This window comes from Capra hircus, chromosome 15 (genome assembly GCF_001704415.2).
Source record: "Capra hircus breed San Clemente chromosome 15, ASM170441v1, whole genome shotgun sequence".
Taxonomy (NCBI): Eukaryota; Metazoa; Chordata; class Mammalia; order Artiodactyla; family Bovidae; genus Capra; species Capra hircus.
In genome coordinates, this window is record NC_030822.1 from 47134994 (window position 1) to 47157309 (window position 22316).

Sequence of the window (22316 nt, forward strand, 5' to 3'; positions counted from 1 at the left end):
TCGAGCCACGAGTATCTTTGAGGATCAGTTTCCCCATCTTTAAAATGATGGATGTGGAGCAGATGTCTCAGTTCCATAAGAAGGAGGGTGTGGAGAAAAGAAAGATACCGCAGGCGGGTGTGAGAGAAGGTGAAACAAAAAGCAATCAAGCCCCAGTGGCCCACGGCATAACAAAACCGGGGTAGGTGAGGTTACAAATACGGGTAAGATTCCCGCCAAGGAGGAGGCCGGGGTATTAGACCCAAAGAAGGCCTGCGGGCGAAAATCGCCTGACCGCCTGACCAGTCTGGGAGCTGCCAGCGCGCACCGGCGGCCGAGGGCGAGGAGACACCTGTTTTTTGGTCCTGGTCCCGGGTAAGCACCTCACCCACCCAAATCCTGCTCCACAGGATTCTCCATGAAAGCCCGAGAAGGAAGGGGCGCGGCTTCCTAGTCCGCGCCGCAGAGCGCCACGTCCCTCTTGGCTCACCCTCCCCGAGGCTCCTACGCCTTAGAGCTCCACACCGCCCGCCTCCTAGCCCTCCGGCGCGGCCTGGTCTCCGCCCTAGCCAATCGGCGCCTTCCACTCTCCCGGTGGGACCAATCAGCGGCTGCCGGGGACTCGGGCTGTCGCCATGGCAGCAAGGAGGCGGGAGCGCGCCGTGGGTAGAAGTACAGAGCAGAGCCGGCGGCTGGGGGCTTTAGAGGCCAGCCTGTTCCCTGCAAGCATTCAGCAGGCGGAGCCTCGCTCTTGGAGACCCGGCTTCGTAAAGCTGGCGGCCTCGAGGTGGGTGAAGATCGGGAGGCTGGAGCGGGTCCTGAGATAAAGCTCAGTTCTCCTGCCCTGCCCCAGCAGTGAGGATGGTGGGAGCTCCACTATGGACGGGCACAGTGGGGAGTAGGTTCCAGCTCTAGCTGGAGGCGCGGGGTCCCTTTCTCCGTTCCACCCGCTGCAGGGCACTGGTGCTTTCTTTGGGGTCTATCAAGGGGCAGGCTTTTGGCGAAGAGCAGGCGAGGGGCGGTAAGTGCAGGACCGAGTCCCGGGGTGGGCTCCAGCCTGGCCTTGGCAGGGCGATGGGCGAAGGAGGTGCTCACTGGTGAACAGGGCACACCTACCACTTCCAAGCTGATGCTCACCACATCCCGCGACGCCGAGCTGAGCTAGGCCGGTGAATCCTGCTCTTCTGCCGGTTGTTAAGCTGGCAGCCGCTGACATCAGGAAAGGAGAAAGTTCGTGCCAGTGGTGGTATTGTTTTCCCTAAGCGACAAATCTTTAGATGTGAGATGGTGGTATGGAGTTTGAGAAAGACGGTACTTTCTTGTTGCACCTGCTAAATGGTAACTGAGTGACTAAACGTTTGTTTAGTTTATTGTTGTGGATAGTTCTGGGCAGTGGTTTTGCATGACAATTATTTTTATAAAGTTAAGCAAGAGAGGAAATATGAACTTGAACCATTGAACCATTCTCGTTTCTTGGAGACATAAACCTCTTGAAAGTCTCAAAGTGTCTACTAACTCCTAAACTGGATAGTGTCCATTTACACAATTGAATAAGAATGCTGCCATCTAAGCCTTTTATTAAAGCTATTAAATCCATGGGTGAATATGAACACCAAACTATGTATTGCTTTGGTTAGAAAAGGGAAGAGGAGGGAGAAGAGAGGTTAAATGCAATTATATCTGATTGTCAATTTTGTTTGAAGGAAATTGTGGACTTTCCTTATAAGAACTGAATTGATGAGATGGTTGCTTTAAGGAATGCATGAAAAGTAACATGATTAATGGTATAATAGATTTGGATCAGGTAGCTTATAGTATTTTTTTTTAACAACCTACTTAAATTACTTGTTTCTTAAGATCCTCCCTCATAAATTTGGTTGAATAGTGTGAGGCAGTCTCCAGATTCTTACATCTTGTCCCTCATAGATAGTGCCTTGGATTTGTTCAGATTTAAGCCAAGTTGTATTTCTTGTTTTATAAAATTTGAAAACTAAGTTCAACAAATGTTGAACAAACAGATATTGCAACAATTCTTCCTCAGTAGAGTCCAAAGTTTAAGAAAAAACATGGAAATTTAAATTAGAAATGAAATATCAAATAACATCCCTCATGTTATTAAGGTGAACACAGGAACTTCTGTTTCTCATCTTGGTCTTGAAACTCCCCATGATCTGCTCCAGCTTTCCAAGATGAGTGAAAAATTCATTTGTCTCCTTGTAGTTATCCATGTTGTTCTCCATCTATTCTAGTTTTATCTGTTTTGCAAGGGTGGAGTCCATGTTGTATTTACATTTCCCGAGGTATTTATTGTTTATACCACACATTTTGTATATACCTTTTCAGTATGCTTTTTGCCAAGTTGGTTTGTGCTCTGTAAATACCAGTTAAAATGACTTGCACAATTAAGACAATAAAGGTACACTTCAAAATAGTGGTAATTGATTATGGGCACTAATATAGAGTATCAGTAGCATGCTCAATACCTGTGTCTTTTTATTTTGGGACATATTATATACCTCCTAGACATACCAACGGAGAAGGCAGTGGCACCCCACTTCAGTACTCTTGCCTGGAAAATCCCATGGACGGAGGAGCCTGGTGGGCTGCAGTCCATGGAGTCGCGAAGAGTCGGACACGACTGAGCGACTTCACTTTCACTTTTCACTTTCATGCATTGGAGAAGGAAATGGCAACCCACTGCAGTGTCCTTGCCTGGAGAATCCCAGGGACGGGGGAGCCTGGTGGGCTGCTGTCTGTGGGGTCGCACAGAGTTGGACATGACTGAAGCGACTTAGCAGCAGCAGCAGCAGCAGCAGCAGCAGCAGACATACCAAACTAATTTTTGTGTTATTTAGAATACACACTTTCTAAGCGTTTTCCACTTTCTAAGGACTGTTTGGGTGACTGAAGTGTGCGAAATACCCTTTTAAGTATTGGATAGCTGGAGGAATCAAGTGTAAGATTTAAAAATGTATCAAAAATAATTCTTAAAGTAAATAATCCTCTAAGTATTGTGAGTAATTGAGTTGACTATATTTGACATGATAGATGATTAACTTTTTAAAAAATAATTGAAGGTCTAAAATGGGGAAACTGTTATGCTTAAGACATGCAGTTAATTTATAGACTTTAAAAAACAGGCTTCTAACAATTTAAAATAATTTATTCAAGGAAAGACCTTGATAACTTTAATGACTAATCTAAGTTTTCTAAAATCACCACAATCTGGTAAAAAGTATATTTCATTAGAATTAATTCTAAAGGCCAGATTCCAATCCTGGCTCTGCCACGTGATCTTGGCCAAGTCAGTTAACTTACCTGTGCCTTAAACCTTTTATAAAAGTAGGATCTGAACCAAACCACTTCTAAGATCATTTCTGGTTCCAGCATGCTCTGATTTTAAAAATCTAAAGCAACCTAATGAAAAATTAAATAGCAGCTGCATTTCTTTTATTTTTTGGCAGAACTTTTTGACATACTGAAGTACAGTTCAGTTCAGTTCAGTCGCTCAGTCGTGTCTGACTCTGCCACCCCGTAGACTGTAGCACACCAGGCCTTCCTGTCCATCACCAACTCCTGGAGTTTACTCAAACTCATGTCCATGAGTCGGTGATGCCATCCAACCATCTCATCCTCTGTTGTCCCCTTCTCCTCCCACCTTCAGTCCTTCCCACCATCAGGGTCTTTTCAAATGAGTCAGCTCTTCGCATCAGGTGGCCAAAGTATTGGAGTTTCAGCTTCAGCATCAGTCCTTCCAATGAACACTCAGAACTGATCTCCTTTAGGATGGACTGGTTGGATCTCCTTGCAGTCCAAGGAACTCTCAAGAGTCTCCTCCAACACCACAGTTGAAAAGCATCAATTCTTCGGTACTCAGCTTTCTTTACAGTCCAGTTCTCACATCCATACATGACCACTGGAAAAACCATACCCTTGATGAGATGGACTTTTGTTGGCAAAGTAATGTCTGTGCTTTTTAATATGCTGTCTAGGTTGGTCATAACTTTTCTTCCAAGGAGTAAGCATCTTAATTTCATGGCTGCAGTCCCCATCTGCAGTGATTTTGGAGCCCCCCAAAATAAAGTCAGCTACTGTTTCCACTCTTTCTCCATCTATTTGCCATGAAGTGATGGGACTGGATGCCATGATCTTTGTTTTCTGAATGTTGAACTTTAAGCCAGCTTTTTCAGTCTCCTCTTTCACTTTCAAGAGGCTCTGAAGTACAGTATGTATAAATAATGAAGACACTATAATTTTAATAAACTTAAAAATTTTGCTGTTGCTTTTATGTTTATTGAATATACATATGAGCAATGGTATTTGCTTTTCAGAAACTCATTATCAAGCATGCTGTAGGGGTTGGGGAGAGATAAATTAGGAGTTTAAGATTAATATACACACATTAATAATAATAAAACAGATAAGCAGCAAGGACCTGCTGTATATCACAGGGAACTATATTTAATAACCTATAATATAAAATAATCTGAAAAGAATATATATATATGTATACCTGAATCACTTTGTTGTGTACCTGAAAGTAACACAACATTGTAAATTAGTTAGTTATACTTCAGTTTTTAAAAAGAGTTGATTAAAAAAAAATAATACTAAATAGCCATCTGTTAAGATTGAGAAAAAAGGCAAATACTGGTTTTCTTGATTGGTGTCCTTTTCTACAGATATGAGCATCAAAGTCATTAAGATCTATACTGATATCTTGATACAGGGAAGGGTTAGAATACAGCTCAGCTGGTCATACATCTGATATTTTATTCTGAATCTCACTTTCCTATTGACTGTCACTTTCAAATGGAAAAATGGAGTTGAGCAGTAGGTTGCCTTTTGCCCTTTTCACTGCTGCCATGGAGAAATTTAGAAGCCATCTATTTTTCTCCACCCCACTCCTTTTCTCTGTCAGAATTCTGACACTGACAGTAGGTTGAAGCAACCCAAGTTTCCTGACTTGAAGGAAGAAACCTGGGTCTCTTCCAGAAGCTTTATTTTAATGTCAGAGAGGAAGAGATTATATTCTTCTTTTGTGGGTTGTATTTTTTTCATTGACCTGCATCAAGACTTTGGCTGTGGCAATGCTCTAAGGAGAGCGCTAAGGTGGCCTTTCAAAAAAAAAATGACATTTTAAGGTTGTATGTCAAACTAGCTTATTGCTGTTCAAGTTCAATGACTTTGGGTGTTTACAACACCGATTTTTATTATTTAAATATATAGATATTAAATTTTCAAGACAGGAAGGGCATTACTGTTTATGAAGCATTTACTGTTGCCATGTACTGTGCTAGTTCCACTGTATCCATTCTTATTTTCATCCAGTCAAAAGCTTATGAAGAAGTATTAGTCTGATTTTTGGATAGGAAAATCGAGACTCAGAGAGTCAAGTAGCTTGGCAGTAAATGGGAGTGGTTAGGATTCAATCTGCGGTTTATTTTTACCATGCTAATAAAAGTCATGTGCCTTTCCAACATAAGTTGCATATGATCACTCTCCTGCTCAGATAATTTTATGTTAACTATAGTACCATGAAAAGAAATAAATATGTGTTCTTAAAATCTGAAGATATTTTATTTCCTTATTTTCTCTGTATACTGCTTAGAAATAATTGATTATATTCATTGGTGAGTTTGCAATATAACTGCCTTATATTTTACAGTTGGGTGGTGGGTTTCAAAAAAGAATTTGAGATATTGTGCTTTATTACTGATCTCTGTGCTTAAGGCATAGGCCAAGCTTAATTTTTAAAAGTGGTAATAAGAGTAAAAAAGGATTCTAGGTAAAGATTTTAAGAAAAAAATCCAGTTAAGGATTAAATGGGGAAACTTAGATTGTATATTGAAGTCTCATTGAAGAGGAAAAAATAAGCTTTTAGTTTGAACTTTTCTTAACTATTTAAAAGAAGAGAAATATGATAAAACCTTGGCATATAAATAAATATCTTTGCTTATTTGGGTCTTTGATTCTATTTGGATAATAAATTTCTTTTCCTTCCCCACAGGGATATGATATAGACTCCTTCCCCAGTATAGAAATATTGGCACCTTTTATTTTCACAGAATTTGACAAATATATACACTATAATGTGCCACTACCACTCTAATAAGCCTAAATTTATGTTTATGTTTATTTTTATTTATTTTTTTTATATTTAGAACCTGCAAAGAGTCAGTTTTTAGTGAAAAAGCATTGAGACAGGAGCCAGACCCACCTCTTCACTAATTTGATATTGTGCAAGTCATCTTACCTCTCTGGATCTCAGTTACCTCATCTGTAAAAGGGAGATAGAAATTCTTTACCTGTTTGAAGGTAAGTGATCAGTTAAGAGGGCTTCCCAGGTGGCTCAGTGGTAAAGAACCCTCCTGCCAATGCAGGAGATGTAAGAGACATGGGTTTGATCTCTAGGTCGGGAAGATCCCCTGGAGGAGGGCATGGCAACCCACTCCAGTATTCTCGCCTGGAAAAATCCCATGGACAGAGGAGCCTGGCAGGCTACAGTCCATAGGGTTGCAAAGAGTCAGACATGACTGAAGCAACTTAGCACACTTGCACGATCAGTTAAGAAAGCAAAAATGAAAACAGACTTAGTGGTGGCTTAAACATAAAATGTTTATTTCCCTATGTGAAGTAATTCTTAAAGTAGGCAATCTAGGCTAGTAGCTTCATAAAGTTGCCAGGGACTGAAACTTTTTCCAGGTCTTTGATCTGTTATCCCTAAAATGTGGCCCTGGTCCTCAGTCCAAAATAGCTGCCAGAGCTGTATCCATCAAAGCAAAGTTCTGGGTAGCAAGACAAAGACAAAGAAAGATGCAACCTCTCCCTTAAAGGAGATTATTCTGAATGAAAGGAGTTATCCTTTGGTTATAATAATAACCAAAAGATTATCCCAAGCCAGGGAAGCAGGGAGATGTAGCTGAATGCATGGTTGCCTTGAATAAAATTGGGCTTTTGTTATTGCAGAGGAAGGGAAGATTTGGATATTGACTGGCAAGTAGAAGTGTTTGCACAATATGAATCTTTTTCTCTTTCATCCCTGAGATCTGTGTGCTGTGATAAGCACTCAAAGAAGCTTCAGTAATTTGTCATGTCAGAGTTTTAAGTCTGGCCATTATCTCCAGAAGGAAATAACTTTCATCTAACAAATTGTTTTCCTTTTTTTTATGTTTATCCCAGGATTCATTGTAGAAGGCTTTCTGTCTTAATTGGGTATTTGTTCTGGTTATTTAAAAAAATTACCCATAAATATTCGATAGTAGATGTTTGTTATATAGCTAACATTTATTGAGCCACTTGCTTTATGCAAAGTACTAAAAAGACAGATAAGTTATCCAAAGAGTATCACATAATAAGTCATCAGTAAGTAAATTTATGTTGAAAATTGTTATCCACCTTAAGATACTTTTAAGTTCAATGTTGTCATGCAAGGAACATTGTTGCCTTTGTTGGTTAAAAGATGTTGTGGTTTTGTGTGTGTGTGTGTGTTTTTAACCACTCAACTGTTAACTGTCTTGAAATTTCCTTTTACTTAACTACTCTCCCTTGCCTAATTTACTTAGGTATACCAATATTTTATTTCCTTCTAGAAGTTTATGGATAGAAGTGAAGTGAAGCGAAATCTCTCAGTTGTGTCTGACTCTTTGCGACCCCATGGACTGTCGCCCACCAGGCTCTTCTGTCCATAGAATTCTTCAGGCAAGAGTACTGGAGTGGGTTGCCATTTCTTCCTCCCAGAGGATATTCCCGACCCAGGGATTGAACCCAGGTCTCCTGCATTGCAATCAGACACTTTACCGTCTGAGCCACCAGGGAAGCCCAAATATACCCTATACTTGTCACATTAAATGATTCAATTGCCATTTTATCTGTAAAGAAAGTGAATTGAAATAAAATTTTGAGAAAAGGAAACTGAAATTTAGGGACTGGAAATTGGTAAGGGAAGAACTTAAAGATTCAGTCTATCATTTAGGGATATTAGAAAGATTATAAGGAGCATTTAGCATTGTAAGTCAACTCACTGAAAATATCTTATTTGCTGAATACAATTTTAATGCCTTAAATTTTTTTCAGTTAATAGAAAGCATAATGCTATGTGTTGTTTTATAAGCAGCTTTTTTTCAAATTGCAATTGTTTACTTAATAGGCTGCCTTCCACATTGGATTGAAAACCCTATGAGGGTAGAGACCGTGTCTATCTCACTTACCTTTGTATCCAGCATAATATCTGGAATATAGTAGCTACTTAGTAAGTGTTTGTTAAATTAATAAATAACAGATAACAGAGTAAAGAAAACGTACTTCAGTCTTAAATTTAAAAGCAATAGGAGTAAAAGAAGCAGGTTGGAGGGAGAAACCGATAAATGAGGAAGGAAGAGAGACTGTTGAAAGGAAAGCAAGACAAACTAGTTTCAGTTTTCTGTATTCTTCACCCTTCTTACCCACGACCATTCTTGTTAACCACTACCAGGATATTTGTCCCTATAAGCAAAACAGGAAACACACACACACAGACACATACACACCCCTACCCACTCACACCCACACCCACCCCAGGTAGACTTAATCCAGATAATTACTGGTAAGAATCAGTAGCTGAGAAATGTGCCTCTGTGTATGAATGGGAATATTTTTTTGGTGGAGACAGGGAAGGATAGAGAAGCTTATTTTTAGGACTTGAAAATTGAGGGGAATTATTTTGTATCTACTGAATGTTAGGAGAGGCTTAAGAACTTTGTTTATTTTGTGCTTTTGCTTAAGGCTCTAATGCCTTTGGGATCCGTGCTTTCCATGCTGTCTTGAGATCACTTCCTGATTTAGAATTTTACATTATCCTACTTTAGAGTGTTAATTTCAGCCTATCCTGGTTTGGATCAGTCTACTGTGTCAACCTCATTTAGCCCAGTATTTTCTCTTTAGGTCTCAGTTCTTATGGACAAAGAGGTTGATAAAAGAAAGGAGAAGGCCATTCTTACTGATCTGATAGTGGAAGAAAAGTATCAATAAATTAGTTACCCTTTTTCTCCATTGCCTCTCTTTATCACTCATCTCTCCTTTTGTATGGACATTTATATATTACTGGATTCACGAAAATCTGGAAACTTGTCTCTGACACATTTGACATTATCTTGGCATTTAAAGAGATTTTTATAACATTACTTTTGTACCTAATGAGCTAGAAAAATGTTCATTTCTTTTATTATGACAACAATTAACTTTTATTGAGGCCTTATTAAGGAGTAAATGTTTCAATTAGCTTTAGGCTCCAGTAAGTTAATTGTCCTAATTATTTATGAAATAAACACTAAAAGATTCAAAATTAATAGAAGGGAAAAGTATATTTAAAAAATTCTTTATCAATCAAAAACAAAATTTAAATACAGGCAAGAAAGGAAAGGAAATAAATAGTAAAGAGGCAGGGTACATAGAAAGCCCCCCAAAAGGTGGTGTTTCATTGACTCTAAGACTCCATTTGTTGCAGGAAGGAGAACCTCTTGCAGGACCAGACAGTGGGCTCTTATCTAGCACTCGGAAATGAACTGCCTGAGGAGACACTTGAGCTGACAAAGCAAGAGATTTTATTGGAAAGGGAGCCCAAGGGGAGAGCAGTAGGGTAAGGGAACCCAGGAGAACTGCTCTGCCACATGGCTCTGAGTCTTGGGTTTTATGGTGATGGGGTTAGTTTCCGGGTTGTCTTTGGCCGGTCATTCTGACTCAGAGTCCTTGGTGACACGCGCATTGCTTAGCCAAGATGGATGCCAGCAAGAAGGATTCTGGGAGGTGGTCGGACACGTGGTATCTCATTTTGACCTTTCCTGAACTCTTCTGATTGGTGGTGGCTTATTAGTTTTGTGCTTGTTACTAGGACCTCCTGTCCTAAAACAGCTCATGCAAATGGTTACTATGGTGCCTGGCCAGGGTGGGCAGTTTCAGTCAGTGCGCTTCCCCTAACACACTGATATTAAGACACACCATTTTATACCATAGAAAATACATATTGACCATAAAACCGAGTTCTTTATCACTTAGAATTTCATTCTGTGTTTACCGAAAGTGCTTTTTAAGATATATTTAAACATACAGATTTTTCTTACATCTCATTTGCAGATACATTAAGAAATTTAAAGAAGCTAAATAAATCAGTTAAGGTATTTCTAAGACTCTTTCGCATTCATAACCTAAGTCTTCTGAAATGATTCCTTGATTCAGAATTGTGAATGTTTGTATTTTCCCACATGACATTTTCCTCTCTACTGTGGAGAGTGATGGTGATTTAATTCTAGGAGTTTCTTTAAAACCATTTGCCTGGAATTTTCTTCCAAGCCTCTGACCTTCATTTTACAAGCTTTGATGCCAGTGCATTCCTGAAGATGATCATCATCTTACAAGCTTTGATGCTGGCTCTTTTCAAAAGATGATGATGGGAAGTTGTCAGATTCATCTTCTTTCCCCAGTCCCTTCATCAGTGGTTTGTTTACCACTGATCGGTTACAGTTTGTCTAGACATGGCATCAGAAATAACATCCAGTTGGGATACCTTTCAGGCAACCTATTCTTCAAATATTCAGGTATGCAGCCTCAGAATGCATCCAGAACTAAATTCATACACTTGAAAGGCTACTAAAGGCTCTTGGACATTCAAGCCAGCTTTAGTTAACCTTCCTTTCCTAGCCATAATCCCTCTTTCACATGTAACATTTTTTGGAAATTCTTTTGTAGTTTAAAATTTAATATGGCAAGAACTTTTGGCCGTAGATGCCTATGCCAGTGTTAGAGTAATATGCTATTTTCTGTGCAGCTCATTCTTGGAGTATCAGTCTCTTTAGCACCTTTAGCATTACTGTATCATTTTGAGGCCTGTAAAAGAGCATCAGGATTTTTTCAGCATTTCCTGTTGACTAAATTCATCTTTGTTGTTTTTTCCTCAAAATTACTTGGAAGTTATGTGGCTTCTGTTCAGTGTTGGTTGGAAGTCTCTGACAAGTTGACATTTGCCTTAGCGATTCATGAATCCAGCAAATCAGTGTTAATATTCTATATAATTTTTTTTATTGGAGACATAGTTTCTGCTGCCTTCATTTGCGTTGTTTGGCTGTTTATAAATAATCTTGTTATATCTCAAAATGTAAGGTAGTTTTGTCTATTTGTGGGTATCTTCCTGTCTGTAGTCAGGTGAAACACTTAGATGTTCCTTTACAAGAAAGTGTAAAGTTGCAGTTATTCCTTTAACATCAAATATTTGCTTTACTAGTATCAACTACTTCCTTTCTATGTTTACAAAATAGCTTTTTCTTTCTTTCTTTTTTTTTTTGGCCAGAAGGCTTGTGGCATCTTGTTTCCTGAGCAGGGATTGACGCTGGGCAGTGAAAGCCCCAAATCCTAACCACTAGGCCACCAGTTGTCGTTGTTGTTCAGTTGCTTAGTCGTGTCCTCTTTGTGAAGGCATGGTCTGCAGCACGCCAGGCTTCCCTGTCCTTCACTATCTCCCAGATTTTGCTCAAACTCATGTCCATTGAATTGGTGATGCCATCCAACCATCTCATCCTCTGTCGTCCCCTTCTTCTCCTGCCTTCAATCTTTCGCACCGTCAGGGTCTTTTCCCATGAGTTGACTCTTTGCATCAAGTGACCAAAGAATTGGATCGTCAGCTTTAGCATCAGTCCTTCCAAAGGATATTCAGGACTGATTTCTTTTAGGATTGACTGGTCAAACCAGGCCACCAGGGAACTCCCCCAAATAGCCTTTCATTTTAATGCCAAATCATAATTTAGTCCTTTTGAAGATATATTAAATGGCAATTAAATTCAATTTGTGAGAGACCAAAAATGCAAAAACTCAGTCTAAAGTAATGGCGGTAGGAATAGCTATAATAAAGTTCATGTCTGTGTTGGCAGTAAAGATTATGTTGCTACTGCCACTTAGTCAACCACTTTTTAATGTTCTATTAACTGAAAAGCACTGATTTCTGAGATGTTAAACTGAGGAATTACGTACATTGTCAGTACTTTGATTAAATATAAACAGAGAAAATATTCTAGTTGGAAAGATTGTTATGCTGAATTTTAAGAAAGCATGTGAGAATGTTTGTGTGTGGGTATGTATGTGTATCTATACACTAATCAAAAGAAAACTGGTTTAAAAACTATTAAAATAGACCTTAAGGCAAATTAGGATATAAAGGTCACTCAAGTGTGAAAAAGATTAAATCTACCAGAAACCTAGAAAATCTTGTTTCAGTTCAGTTCAGTCACTCAGTCGTGTCCGACTCTGCGACCCCATGAATCGCAGCACGCCAGGCCTCCCTGTCCATCACCAACTCCCAGAGTTCACTCAGACTCACGTCCAATCTTGTTTGTGTACATTTAAAAACACAGCCTCAAAATATTCAAAGGAAAATGGACAGAATTATAAGGAAAAACAGATAAATCCAAAATTATAGTGCAAGATTTTCACTTTTCTAGTAGCATAATAGTCATTTTATCTAGACAAAAGTGATTAAGAATGTAAAAACTGGATAATTATGAAAAGTTATAGAGCTTAGCTAATTTTAAAACGTACATACTTTTATAGTAAATTATACTTGCAAATTGTAATTGTTCCTTTTTTAATGTTCACATCTCTTTTACAAGCTCAGGTGTTTTGCTCTATTTTTCATTACTTTAAAAAAAGTTGAAGTATGATTCACATATCTTAAAATTCACTCTTTAAAAAGTGTACAATGTCTCACACTCTATCCAAAGTGTGAGGTGTTCCTGGCTTTACTTCATTTTTACTATATCTAGAGAGGAAATTTTATTGGTAGTTGATTTTTGTGTTCTTTGTATCCCATCACCTAAATCTTCTATTTGATCTACCAAGGTCGTTTTCAGCTGGCTGAATAAGCAGTGTTTGGTTTAAAGGCATTTACAAATCATATAGCTTAATCATTTCTTACAATTGGTGTGAATACAAACAATTTTATTAGTATTTCTGATAATGTAGCAGAAAAGATCTACATTTTATTCAATGGAATTTACTAATAATAGAATCTAAGAGTGTAAATAATACTGAGGTCTAATTGAATTCTCCTTTAAAAAATTCATTATTAAAAAAAATGAGGAAACAAGTGGGGAAAGTTAATTGGCTGACCTATGATCACATAGCAAGTGGATAGTGTATACACCTAAATTTAACTTGCCTTACTCTTCTTAGGTATAACACCTTTTAAAAAATTTAGAGTATAATTGCTTTACAATATTGTGTTAGTTTCTGCTGTACTACAAAGTGGATCAGTTATACGTATACATATATCCCCTCCTTTTTGAGCCTTCTACTTCCTGCTGGTGGTAAAGAACCTGCCTGCCAATGCAGGAGACTTAAGAGATGTGGGGTTTGATCCCTGGGTCATGAAGATCCCCTGGAGAAGGAAATGGCAACCACTCCAGTATTCTTGCCTGGAAAATTCCATAGACAGAAGAGCCTGGTGGGCTACCATCCATGGGGTTGCAAAGAGACACGACTGAAGTGATTTAGCATGCACGCATTCCCTTTCCCTTGAGCCTCCCACCTCCCCCGTCTCATCCCTCTAGATCATCACAGAGCACCAAGCTGACCTCCCTGTATTAGAGAGCATCTTCCCACTAGCTGTCTATTTTACACGTGGTAGTATCATCCATTTTTCTTTTCCTTGAGGATCAAATTTACTTTTCAGATAAGCATTCTCTTTGTCTCTCATTGCAGAGGAGGTTTGTGAATAACAGAGCTAAGGGAAACAGTATGTTTTCAAATGTTAGCTGCTTCAGCTTGTTAAAATAGACTTTGTACCCCTCACCCCCCACCTCCCTCAAAGATTCTTTGATTTAGATGATCTGGAGTAAGCCCTGATAATTTGCATTTCTAACAAATTCCCAAGTGGTGCTGGTGCTGCTGGCTCAGGGACCACCACACTGAGAATCACTGCTTAAAAGCAGACATAGGCTTTGGAGTCAGTTACGCCTAGGTCCAAACTCTGGATCTACCACTTACTGCCATGTGACCCAGTTCAAATTTTGTAACTGATATGTTTCAGATTCCTGTACTTTAAAATGAGAATAATAGTATTTATTTCACAGGGCCATTGTAAGAATTAAATTAATGTAATAAAAAAATTTAGCATACTGATTGGTACATAGTATGTGTAGTGTGTGTGTGTGTGTGTGTGTGTGTGTGTGTGTGTGAAAGTTGCTCAGTCGTGTCTGACTGTTTGTGACCCCATGGACTATAAAGTCCATGGAATTCTCCAGGCCAGAATACTGGAGTGGGTAGCCGTTCCTTTTTCCAGGGGAGCTTCCCAACCCAGGGATCAACCCAGGTCTCCCACTTTGCAGGAAGACTCTTTACCAGCTGAGTCACCAGGGAAGTACGTAGTAGACACTCAATAGATGGTTTCTGTTGTTATTTATAATAAGCATAGGACTCAGTTAAATGTTTATGCACCATAAACTCATCCACTATTTTAGAGCAGATGCTCAGAGACTGTCACTTTGAGACGCTATCAGGACGCATGCACACAGACATTTTCATATACACAAACACGTTCCTCCATGACTCTCTTCATTTTATGATAGACTTGAAAAAAGAATGAGAGAGTAGAAATGACAAATTGGTGAAGCGATTCCACTTCCAAGACTGTATTTAACTAAGGTTTATTTTTATTACTCTCAGGCTTCTATTGTGTATTGAAGTAAAGGTGAACACTATAAAAAAGGGCATATTTAACAGCATGCAACATAGCTTCCAGTTGCTAAGCAGAACTGTTTATTAATGTATGTGTTGTATGGTGGGAAAAGGAGAGCCTGAGGAACATTGGAGATGAACCCAGGGTGGAGGAAAGAGTCTGTGTGAAAGGGTCTTTTAAACTCTGGATTGACTGTATCAAGTGATAGTAGTCACAGTTCCTGGTGGGGTTTGCAAAATGAAGTTATGGAGGTATATCACTGAGCTGACTTTCCACATGCACATTGTAGAGACTATTCAAATCATTTTGAGCTTCCATGATGGCTTAGCAGTAAAGGATCTGGCTGCAGTGCGGGAGCTGCAGGAGATGCAGGTTCTATCCCTGGGTTGGGAAGAGTCCCTGGAGGAGGACATTGCGACCTACTCCAGTATTCTTGCCTGGAGAATCCCATGGACAGAGGAGCCTAGTGGTCTACAATCCATAGGGTCACAAAGAGTCGGACATGACTGAAGCAACTTAGCACGCATGCCCAAATCACTTTAGCAATTGTTCATTTTCTAACTATATGTGTACCATGTTAGGGGCCATTGAGACTCAATTAAGCCCCAGAAGTATATGTAGAAGACATCAAAATTGACTTGAGCAGTTAACTTGGGCTTTCAGTCATGATTACACTTAAAACTCTAGTGTTGTCTAGTAGTCATTAGATTGGTCAGCCTGTTTACAGTGGCATAGGGGACTTGCAAAGGTAAACAAAAATTTCAATTCAGAATTTTAAAAAAACTAACTCAAACTTCTTAAATTAATTTTTTAAAAGGTAAAAGGTATAGCTAATAAATACTTGAAAAGATGGTCAACATCAGTAGCCAATAAAATGCAAATCAAACTCACAATAAGATACTGCTTCACACCCGGTAGGTTGGCTGTAATAAAAGAGAGACAATAAATAGCATGTGTTCACGAGGATGTAGAAATTGGAGGCCTTGTATAGTACTCGTGGTAGTGGGAAAAGATATAGCTGCCATGGAAAACAGTTTGGCAGTTCCTCAAGAAATTATAAATGGAGTTACAGAATTGATCTAGCAATTCTCCTCCTAGATACACAACAGAAAGAATTCAAGTTGTTGTGCCAAACACAGTAACTGGAACATAAATATTCATAGTAGTATCATTCATACTAGCCAAAAAAAGTAGAAGTAGGACTTCCCTGGTGGTGCAGTAGCTAAGAATCTGCCTGCCAGTACAGGAGATACGAGCTCGATTCCTGGTCTGGGAAGATTCCACGTGCTGTGGAGCAGCTAAACCTGTGTGCCGCAACTACTAAGCCCATGCTCTAGGGCCTGAGAGCCGCAACTACTGAGCCCTGGAGCCTAGAACCTGTGCCCTGCAGCAAGGGAAGCCACCGCAATGAGAAGCCTGTGCATCTCAATGAAGAGTAGCCCCCACTCCCTGCAACTAGAGAAAGCCCACTTGTAGCAGCAAATACTGAGTGTGACCAATAAATAAATAAATAAAATTTTAAAGCAACAACAAAAAAGGAGACCATTTATTGTAATCTTTAGTAAAAAAAAAAGAAAGCAGAAATAACCCAAATTTTCATCAACTGATGGACTGATAAACAAAATGTAGAATATCCATACAGTAGACTATCTATTCAGCTGTAAAAAAAATGAAGTGCTGATTCATGTTACAACATGTTACAACATTTAGCATAATGCTAAACGAAAAAAGCCAGATATAGAAAAGGCGATATGTTATATGATTCCGTTTATATAAAATGTCCAGAGTAGGCAAATCTATATAGACTGAAAGCAGATTTGCGGTTGCCACAGACTGAGAGAATAGGGGAAATGGGAGTGACTGCTAATAGGTATGTGGTTTCTTTCTGACATGATGAAAATGTTCTAAAATTGGATTATGTTGATAATCGTACAGCCTTGGGAATATACTAAAAACCACTGAATTGTGTGATTGGAAAGGGTAAGTTTTATAGCATGTAAATTATATCTCAAAAGAACAAAGGCAAAACATATACCTATAGTGGGCATGAAGCATGAATGAGAAATAAACCTTTGTTATCATAAAAAATCGTTGTGAGAAGAGGAGGTGATTCATGGCCAGGAAAAGATTCTGTGGAAAAACAAACCATCCTTCTGTTAGAGATTCCTAATGCCGAGCAGCCCGTCACAAATCCTCAAAGTCTTACGAAGATGGGAACATATTAAACTTCATTGAGCCAGTATGTCCCAAACATTTCATTATAAGTGACATTTACTCACAACAGTCGTGTTGAAGGACTAGTGTCCTAGAGAAGAGTGAGTCTTGGACTTGAGATACATATGTAAGGATCACTTGGAATGTTTGTTAAATCAGATTCCAGGGTCCTACCCCAGAGAGTCTGACTCTAGAAGTCTTGGGTGCAACCTGAGAATTTGCATTTCCAACAAGCTCCTAGATGATTTTATCCTCTAAGTTTGAGAACTAAACTTTGAGTAGCGTCTTTATAGAATAGACAAATCCTGTACCTTAGATGGGAGAATTTTATGGCAAGTGAATTGTATCTCAATAATGATGCTAAAAATTTTGATATACTAGAAATAGCACTAAAATGTGAATTCTAGTGATTATGTTAATTCAAGACAATGCTGTGTGAGTGAATCATTTCCATTAAAAATTTCTTCATCTGTAAAATGAGTCACTGCTATATACTACCTAGGGTTGTGGTGAAAATGAGGCAGTGTATCCTTCCAAACTGTGTTCTGTGGATAAAGACATGTTACTTAAAAAAAAGTCCATGGCCAGCTAAGTTTGGAAGTCTCTGAATTAAATAATGCATATTCCAGATTGACGGTCAGGCCATTATTTTTGACTTGGATCCATTATCAGTCTGTGTATATCAAATAAATTAAGTATGAGCTTTTTATTCACTCCAATTCTTGTAGTAGATCCTCTGGAGCTACAAATATCCTTATGAAGTAGAAAATTAATAAGCAAGATTTGAACAATATTTTTTTAAAGATTTATTTATCTATTTTTGGCTGCACTGGCTCTTGGTTGCTGTGTGCAGGCTTTCTCTATCTGTGGAGGGCAGGGGTTGCTCTCTAGCTGTGCTTGGACTTCTCACTGTTGCGGCTGTCTGGTTGCGGGGCACAGGCTCTAGGCATACAGGCTTCAGTCGTTGCAGCACCTGGGCTCAGTAGTTGTGGCACATAGGCTTAGTTGCCCAGTGGCATGTGGGATCTTCCTGGACCAGGGATTGAACTGATGTCCCCTGCCTTGCAAGGCGGATTCTTAACTACTGGAACACCAGGGATCCCCAAGATTTGAATAATGTTGTGCGACCAGCACTACTTGTTACTCTTTTGCTTCAACCCTGTTGCATCCTGCTTGATATTTTATTGACCTATTTATTTGAAAAATTGTTGACCAAAAAGAACTTTGTCATATGTGGGAGGAGAAGAGGGCAACAGAGGATGAGATGGTTGGATGGCATCACCGACTTAATGGACGTGAGTTGATCAAACTCCAGGAGATAGTGAAGGACAGGGAAACCTGGCATGCTGCTGGGGTCGCAAAGAGTTGGACATGATTTAATGACTGAACAATGAACAACACTGGCTATGATAAAATAATGTCTGGTAAGGTTAAGAGAATATTTGTAGTCAGTTATTTGTCTTTTTAAATCAATTTATGTTCATAGAGCAAATTACTTTCAAAATTAGATCAAAGCTAATTTAAATATCATATCCAGAAATAATTTTGGCTCTTTAGTATTTTAATTGAGAAAAAATATATAGTTTTCTCTTCTCCCTTTCTTAAACTTGGGCTATTTTTTTTTTAATTGAGTTCCTCATTACCATCTTTATTTGAAGCTTTTTGAATTAACCAAATGTTTTCTTATATAAGCAGTTTAAACTTTAAAATTTTGTTTACTTGTCGTTTTAATCTTAGTGGAAAAGCATTTCTTTCCTGATTTTCCTTAGTGATCTACTTTAAGCATTATTTTTGGTGTTATAATCTATTCTTAACCCCTTTCTTAGAATTCTAGAATTCCTAGAATTAAGTTCCCTAAAATTGAGTATATTATATTACTAATTGTGGTATTATTAATGTGGTATTAATGTGGTAATGTGGTGTATATATATATAGTTTGGAAATGTTTTTTCAGAACCTTAATATAATTGTACCTTTATTTCAGATGAAGTGGAGGACTATCCTTCCGCAGTGTTGTTTTTTCTTGGTTACATGTGCACTTACTGCTCTTGAAGCTGTGCCTATAGACATAGACAAGACAAAAGTAAAAGCTGCTCAGCCTGTGGACAGTGCAAAGATAGAACCACCAGTAAGTGAAATGACAAAGATAACCTTGTGGGAAGAATTTTAAATAAATTTATTACTTATAAAATTGGAAATTTAGGAACTATTTTTCAAAAAGTAGTAAAAAGTATAATGAATAAGTATATGTTGTTGTTTAATATTAGACAAAATTTGTTTAATGTAGTTATACTAGATATATATATCTAACTAGTATATTAGATAGTATATAAGAGAATTAACCATAATACGTTTCCAAGATGGAGATAACCAGCCAAGAGAACATTATATTCAGAGAAGAGACACATAACAGTGAAGGAGACAGGTGACAATGGGGTAAAGTCAATAATTTTAATATTATTGGTTAAGTCTACATTGCCTAAGCAATATAGAAAATTGGCTTTTACATAGGAAAAACTTGACATTGGTTCTGATACAACATTCTTCATTTGAAAAATAGTTTTTTAACTTTGACTGCCCAAACTGTCAAAGTAGGTTTGTCTCAATACCATTTTTCTAGACCTTTTTTTGTTTGTTTTGTTTTTTAGGATTGAGATCTTTAGATACAGGGAAGGAAAAACTTTCAGAAGAGTTATTGTTTGTTTCTTAATTTGAAGGATACTGGACTTTATTACGATGAATACCTCAAGCAAGTGATTGATGTGCTGGAAACAGATAGTCATTTCAGAGAAAAGCTCCAGAAAGCAGACATAGAGGAAATAAAGGTAAATGTAATTAAATAATTGTTTGAGAAATATTTAATCATGCCAGACACTGAGCTAAGTATTGGGATTACAAAGATGGGTCTCATTTGCAGCCCTTAAAGAACTCAAGGGAGACTAATACCAAGAAAAAGATTACTACAATGAATATACGGTAAGTGTATAATGCATTTTGGAAATATAAGATTGGACACCTAATTTAGTATAAAGCAGTGAGGGAAGATGGGTCATCTTTCTTCCTAGAGATTATGACTATTGCTTAAAGATGTGGCTGAGAAAAGGAGAAAGACTGGGAGGCATCCCAGGCCAAGGTTCAGGAGATATATAGGAACCTAGGAGTAGGAAGTGTTTCTGGAAGCTAGCCTGGGAAGTGGAGGCCATAATTGGCCTAAAGATGAGGTTGGAAGGAATCATGGGCTAGATGACAGAGGGTCTTGTACATCATGGTAAGAGACTCAAAACATGATGGGAGGCCAGCAGGAAGCTATTCAAAGGTTTAGAATAAGTTTAGTTCTGGTGTTTAATCAGATCCAGATTAATAGAAGATGTAATGGCCCATATCTTATCTCAATAGGGGAGGTTTAATTTGCCTCTGTCCTAAGAAACCCATTTATTAGACATTATCTTAGTCCTAGACCTCTCCTTAGTACTCATAATAAAGAAAAGAGGTTGTAAAAAACAAGATCTGACATGAGAGATTCTTTTCAAGCCCATCCTTGAAGGGTGAAAGTGAAAGTGTAGTCTCTCAGTTGTGTCCGACTCTTTGTGACCCCATGGACAACAGCCCACCAGACTCCTCTGTCCACGGGGCTCTCCAGGCAAGAATACTGGAGTGGATTGCCATTCCTTCTCCACGGGATCTTCCTGATCCAGGGACTGAACCCAGGTCTCTTGCCTTGCAGGGAGATTCTTTACCATCTGAGCCACTAGGGAAGCCCATCCTTGAAGGGTAATGAATCCATTTAATTTGGTTTATCTTAGAGTCACAAGTAAAAAAAAAAAAAAAAAAAAAATCCAATGATATAATTTTAAATTTTCAGTTATATCTCTCAAGATAGTTTTATTGGCTTTTTTATGTTATTTTTATCTGTTTTTAACTTTCCTAAAAAATTATCTCAGCTGTTTCTAGAATCGGAATTAGAGAACTTCATTTGAAGGAAACATTCTGGATCAAGCATCCTTCTTGTTTTAGTTTCTGTCCCTGGTCTGGGCCCCTTTTGAAAGTCTGACCTACATAAGGTTGTGGCTACTATCAGAGCCTGTGTGTGGCTTTTAGTTCACAGCTTTCCTCTGAAACTTTTCTGGGAGAATGGTAACAGCCTTATGCCAATAATTCCCTTGAATTATCTTTATTTTATTTTAGAATTACTTTTTTTTTTTAATGGACATATATTTGACATATGGTATTATATTAGTTTAATGTTTAGGACATGGTGATTTGACATTTATATACTTTGGGAAATAATGACCACAATAGGTCTAGTAACCATCTGTCACCACACAAAATTAATACAATATTATTGACTGCACACCCCATGTAGTATATTACATCCCCATGGCTTATTTATTTTATATCTGGGAGTTTGTACCTCTTGATCCCCTTCACCCATTTCATTTCTTCCCCAACCTCCCTCCACTCTGGCAACCACCCATTTATTCTCTGTATATGTCTGTTTTTCGTTGGGTCTAGTTGGTTTGTTCTGTTTTTTTAGATTCCACATACGTCAGGCAGCATTTTTTCTTTCTCTGCCTGACTTATTTCCCTTAGATAATACCCACAATTCCCTGAATAATCCTGTGTTTCCTTGAAAAATTTATTTGAGCTATGGAACTAATTTCCTGGGATGAATGATATCTAATATAGAGCTTTCAGTGTCTCTTATCTACAATACTTCAGTTAGGACTAAGAGCATTATTTGAGGGCTAACAAAAATGTGGATAATGGGAGTTACTATATAGAGATAACCAGGGAAAAGAAGGCAACTAGCTTGTCTTATTTGGTATGGGAATACTTTTATAACTGTCTCCCTTTCACAGTCAGGTCCTTTTCTTTATGGGGTTGTATCGGGTAAGAGGCGGAGACAAAATGGAGTAAGTTAAACAGTTATTTAATGAAAAAGAAATGAGTAAAACTAGACAACAAAACCCAACCCAACAGAATCATTACAAACAGCCAGGCAATTCCTCTTTTCTCAGGAAAAACTGGAAAAAAAATTAGAAGTTGTCCTTTCCTTTTCAGCTAAGCGTTTTGAAAGGAGACTCATACTACCTTTCTTCCCTTACCAAGCATTGCTAACTGGGAGGACCATGGCATTGCCTGGGCCGCTTCCCTGAGTGTGCTTTTGCGAAGGATGTCATGACTTCTTAATTGCCAGATCTAATGTGCACATTCTATTCCTCTTCTTACCGGACTCCTTTATTTTATCTCAGTGGTTCTCAAAATTTTAAATTGTTAAAACGGATTTCTGGGCCCCACCTCCCGACTTTATGATTCAGTAAGTCTAGTGCCCTGTGGCTCTGAGGTTCCCAAGTGATGTTGGTGCTTCTCCTTGAGAACTATTGTTCTATCAATAATAGTGACCGTCTCTCCTTGATATATACTA

The 22316-nt window shown here is 38.4% G+C and overlaps 1 protein-coding gene across 3 annotated transcripts in view; it reads left to right on the forward strand.

Moving 5' to 3' along the window:
• NUCB2 (nucleobindin 2) overlaps positions 617 to 22316 on the forward strand; it is a 40850-nt gene continuing 19150 nt past the window's right edge. Inside the window, exons 1-5 of one of the 3 annotated variants that reach the window (XM_018059610.1) lie at positions 617 to 766; positions 6144 to 6297; positions 9464 to 9595; positions 18876 to 19019; positions 19609 to 19716. In XM_018059610.1, coding sequence (XP_017915099.1) covers positions 18876 to 19019; positions 19609 to 19716 — 252 coding nt within the window. In that variant the 5' untranslated portion in view covers positions 617 to 766; positions 6144 to 6297; positions 9464 to 9595. The remainder of the gene's footprint in view (positions 767 to 6143; positions 6298 to 9463; positions 9596 to 18875; positions 19020 to 19608; positions 19717 to 22316) is intronic. The other 2 variants (XM_005689581.3, XM_018059611.1) reach the window with 2 other exon arrangements.